The sequence below is a fragment of the Penaeus japonicus genome, unplaced genomic scaffold (assembly GCF_977035675.1).
Source record: "Penaeus japonicus unplaced genomic scaffold, GWHDUDI00000001_assembly GWHDUDI00000012, whole genome shotgun sequence".
Taxonomy (NCBI): Eukaryota; Metazoa; Arthropoda; class Malacostraca; order Decapoda; family Penaeidae; genus Penaeus; species Penaeus japonicus.
Window position 1 is genome coordinate 6422070 of NW_028234414.1, and position 5000 is coordinate 6427069.

The 5000-nt window shown below is 34.7% G+C and overlaps 1 protein-coding gene across 1 annotated transcript in view; it reads left to right on the forward strand.

Annotated features, from left to right (window-relative positions):
- The window catches only part of Vamp7 (Vesicle-associated membrane protein 7), a 7770-nt gene that overhangs the window by 1202 nt on the left and 1568 nt on the right, over window positions 1-5000 (forward strand). The window contains exons 2-7 of the mRNA XM_043014519.2: window positions 1467-1675; window positions 2603-2722; window positions 3097-3205; window positions 3401-3468; window positions 4581-4673; window positions 4969-5000. The exon at window positions 4969-5000 is cut by the window's right edge and continues 1568 nt beyond it. Of these exons, the coding sequence (XP_042870453.1) occupies window positions 1469-1675; window positions 2603-2722; window positions 3097-3205; window positions 3401-3468; window positions 4581-4673; window positions 4969-5000 (629 nt within the window). The 5' untranslated portion in view covers window positions 1467-1468. The remainder of the gene's footprint in view (window positions 1-1466; window positions 1676-2602; window positions 2723-3096; window positions 3206-3400; window positions 3469-4580; window positions 4674-4968) is intronic.

The window sequence follows — 5000 nt, forward strand, 5'->3', positions numbered from 1 at the left end:
GCAGAGGCCAAGACATCACTTGTTTTAGTCCTATTCTTATTCATTACCAGGATTTTTTTTTTTTTTTTTTACCAGTGCCAGTTTTAGGAAAGTTAAATTACTTCCACTGTACATGTTCTGGCAAAGTAGAGCCTTGTGCTTTATCATCAAATATAAAATGGTCCAAACTCTGTCTGGCCAGAATTGTGGAAGTTTTTGGACTTTGGATTGTAAGCCCTCTATCATAGGTCCAGGAAGTTTCAAAGGGATATAGATTGAACACAGCCATTTCAATCATAAGAAAAAGAAATCTCATTTTGAAAGCTACTGCCTTGTAAGATTTACCTCAACGCCTAAAGACTGCAATTTGCTAGCCTTGCCACAAAGTACCAGAATTACTTCCCTATAATCCGTACTTCCAATTATCAGAAAAAAAAAACTGAAAAACAGCCTGCTAGTTTTTGAGAGGTTATGCTCAATTAAGGCATGTATTTAACATATTCAACAGTGCATCTTTGGACTTAAAGGGTTTAAATTATCAGAAATAATGCATCAGAAATATTTCTTTGTGTGAATGTTATCTAAATATGTGGAAGACATTAATTGTCTGACATATACCATTTAAGAGCATGCAAAATGTATGTTATTTCATAAATTAAAGGATTTTATCTGAAATATTTCCTTAGATCATTCATCTGTGTATCATGTTATTTTTCATTTCTTAGTTCTTTTTATGGGCCATTTACCTGTACTAGGGGAGCAATGACTGGGCATGAATTGCATATTGTATATTAAGTCTTTTGGAAGCTCTTGCATCATGTTTGTACAACAATTTTTTTTTTCTTTCTTTCTTTCTTTTTTCTTTTTTTAGTCCCTTTTAGGTAATTATGAAAGGGAATGAATATTTGTTACCATTAATCTCTATAATATTTTTTTTTTTTTTTGAGTTTAGAAGATAATTGACTTTGTATAAATGCCCACTTTATACTAAAATGAAAATACTTATGAATATATAAAGTGATAGTAGGAATGAAACCACATTTTATGAATAAAAGTTGACAGATAAAGTGTTAAGACTTGTCTGATAAAACAGGTTATCAGTATGTTATTACATAGTTTGTAGTTATCACAATCTTATCAACTGGTTGTGGTAGACAATTTATTTTTCTGTGTCTAAGTAAATGCATTTATTTTGGCCTTTATAAATATTGTCGACACAGATACACTGTGGTTTCACTGATAAGCACATGCTGGTGTAATTCAGTCAATATGCTAATTAGTATGTTTCATAAAAGCTGTCTTGGAGCACTAAGTCACCTTTTTTGGTTATCTTCATCTATTTCTTTTTTTCTTTCTTTTTTTTTCTGTTTGTATATGTCATTTCTTGATTTTTTTTTCTTACATATTTTTCTTTATTTAAAATTATTAACTATTTATTTATGATCTCACTGTAAGAAAAAATAAATAAACCCTAATCCCATTTCCAGAGATGCCCCTCCTCTACAGCGTCATTGCCCGGGGCACGACCGTACTGGCCCGTTATGCCACCTGTGCCGGGAACTTTGCCGAGGTCACAGAGCAGATCCTGACCAAGATCTCACCTGGGGAGACAGGGAGGCTCACCTACTCGCATGCCTCCTATCTCTTCCATTACGTGGCGCAGGATGGAGTGGTGTACCTGTGCATTACGGATGATGTAAGTCTTGGGGGACAGGGGTTGGCAGGGGGTGCTCTTGCCTCTTTGCTGCCTCTTTGTTTGCTTTTTTTTCAGTAGTTTCTGACTTAGTTTGTATTTATTTTTGATAATTAGATGATTATTGTACAATCCAGGGATTTTAACTTTTCAAATATAAGGCAGATCCATGATGTTTTAAGGAAGACAGGGGCAAACTGTGGTGCTTTTATATTATCAAATACTGTTAACAGAACAGCAGGAGCAAGTTGGGGATTCAGGCTCTCTTGATAAGGAAAATATTTATACATATAAGACTGAGAATTCAATATTATTATCCCTTAGTGCCACTTAGTTGATGTTGTTATAGTTGATGTTGTTAAAAGTCATTCAGAATAGATATATGATTCATGTCCAGGAAATACGTGCAGGCCTGGTGTACCGACTGGAGTTGTCAGTTTGGAAGATAGTGCCTTATGACTTTATATTATTAGTACATTAGGCTACTTATCCTTAGTACAAAAATACCATTCTCAAAGGATACAGGAAATCAAAAACTCATATAATTTCAGTTATTTTTTTTGTTTTACTAATGTTACCACAGTTGTACTTGCTTTGTTACCTAAATTATTCAGATATTCTATATTTTGTGTATTACTCTATTGTGGGGATACAGTTTATTACAGATACCTCTTCTGCCCCCACACCCACCAATGCATTTATCACTGATTACATAGTACATCATAAGGTACAAAATACTGTAAATTAAGGGGCAATATTGTGCGAGTGCATGTGAATAAGTGTGTGTGCGTTTATATATGTGTGTGTGTGTGTGTGTGTTAGTGTATTTATATTTATCCTTAGACATGGATATATATGTATTTAGGTCATCACAGGCAAACATTTTGTTCTCACAATTTTTCTCAATATTGAAAATGAAATCCCCCACAGGAATTCGAACGACAGCGAGCTTTCCTTTTCCTCGAGGACATCAAACAGAGGTTCCAGGCGACCTATGGCAGCAGAGTCCACACAGCGCTTCCCTATGCCATGAACAGTGAATTCGCTCAGGTAAAGAAAAATATTCTTTCATTTCCTTTTTTTCCAATTTTGCTTTATTTTCTGCATCATCTGAGAAATAGAAGAGGGAAAAGGGATTATGATTTGAAATTGTTTTTTTTTTTCTGTGTCATTTTTATTAATGGCATTGATACTTGTTTATCTCATTGTATAGACGATTATATTCGTACGTATTTTTGTATATTTAGATTAGATTATTTTCTAGACATCTGTTTTCAATACGTAGGTGCATTGTAAAGATTCTAATATTTATTCTTGATACATAAGGAGGTTAGATATGGAATGAAGAAAATACATTATAAAAGACACACATACAACCAATGATCACCAAAGAAACTAAATAAAATCTCTGTAATTTGCCGCAGGTACTGGCCACACAGATGAAGCATTACACAGAGTCTCGGGATATTGACAATATCTCACGCTTGCAAGGGGAAGTCAGCGATGTGAAGGACATTTTAGTGAAGAATATTGGTGTGTAGAATTTTTATACATGTCTGTCTGTTGAGGAAGTATGAGAATGTTTCTGAAATGGAATTGAAGTGTGAAATATGACTTTGCCAGATTATTTGACTAAGAGTTTAATCTTGCTGAATTTTTTTTTGTAGATGAACAGAATGTAGTTACCCTCTTTTCTCCTTATTCTTATTGTTATTCTTATTCTTTCAGAGAGCTTGGCCAGTAGAGGAGAGAGACTTGAACTACTGATCAACAAGACTGAGAACCTCAACACCTCAGTAAGTACATGCTCAAGTCTTTAACCTGTTAATGACAGGGCTGTTTTGGCTCCAAATGGTCGAAACACTGGGATATTTCAAACACGTAAGTCTATTGCCTCGGGCTATTCACCCGTACTGGCCATGGCCAAGTGTTGTGCGCCCGATCACCCAGTGCGCCGGCCAGGAAGATAGCCACGATGAAATATCTTGTCTCCGGCAGCTGCCGCTGCCACCACTTGTCACCCTTTGTTAAAGGATTTAAAAAGATTTCTGTCTCTCTTTTTCTCATACTTTTTATGCCTGTAAATATGACAGGTATGTTTGTTTATTGCTTGTTTCATCCTAATGTAAAAGTAGTTTTTAACATTTACATAAATATTTGTGTGTGTTTGTTACCTTGTCTTGATCTTATATTTATAGTTTTGAGTTTATGTTTGTTAAACTTTATTTGTAAGAAAATATATTATGATGTCAGTCAGAGAAGCAAATTGTTTGTGACAGCTACTAATTAAGTTGTTTTTTACCTCATGTGCTGGAAATTTAGAAACGGGACATTCACTTTGTATTCAAGCTCTGAAAGTATATTTATTTTTGAAATACAATACTCTAATATCTCTAATTTTTGTGTGCTCTTCATCCACAGCTATCATTGTGTTATGTAATAGTTTGACAGTCATTTTCCACAGCTACAAACCACTCAGGAAGTTGGTCTGACTCTTTTTATAACAAGATTTTTGGCCTAAAATTGATGTATACTTTAAGTAAGACTCAAAGTCCTTGAACTGAATAATATACTGCAAAGGAAGAAAATTTCCAAATTGAAATGGGCATGTTTCATTTGGTTGGATAATTTTTGCACTGTATTTTCCTTTTGTTGAAATTACAAACTATTTATTATTGCAGTTGTGTAACTAGGGAATCATAGCTAATTAAAATCGCTTTACTAGTTTATCATATGTAGACTAGAAAATTAAAGAAAACACTCATCTTATGATGCCCAGCCCAGGCTGAGCATCTTGACATATGGCCCATCTGAGAAGGGTTGAAACACCACATACTTAACATGAAGTAGCAAATATCTGTGTTTGTTTTGAATTGTGTTGAGTTCAGATGTTTGCCTTCTTTTTCAGGCGGTAACTTTTAAGACGACAAGTCGAACCTTAGCCAGAAGCCTCTGGTGGAAGAATGTGCGCATCATTTTATTCATAATCTTGGGCATAGGGGTGAGTAGGTGGTCTGGTTGGATATTTTTCAGTTTTTCTGTCCGAGTTTCTTTTGAGTGTCTTTTTCTGTGTCTGTGTCTAACTGACTGACTGTGACTGACTTACTTGATTGACTGACTAACTGACTTGGTTGACTGACTGACTGATGGAAGGAGATAAAAGAGTTTGTACCTGTATTTCTTGTCCATATTTTGATATCATTTCATGATATTATAGACTGTAACATTATAAGCTTTGTGGATGATAATCTAGAAGTAACGTACTAACACCCTCAATTTTCCTCTTTATTTTGCAGGCAAGCATCTACATTATTGGAGCTATGATCTG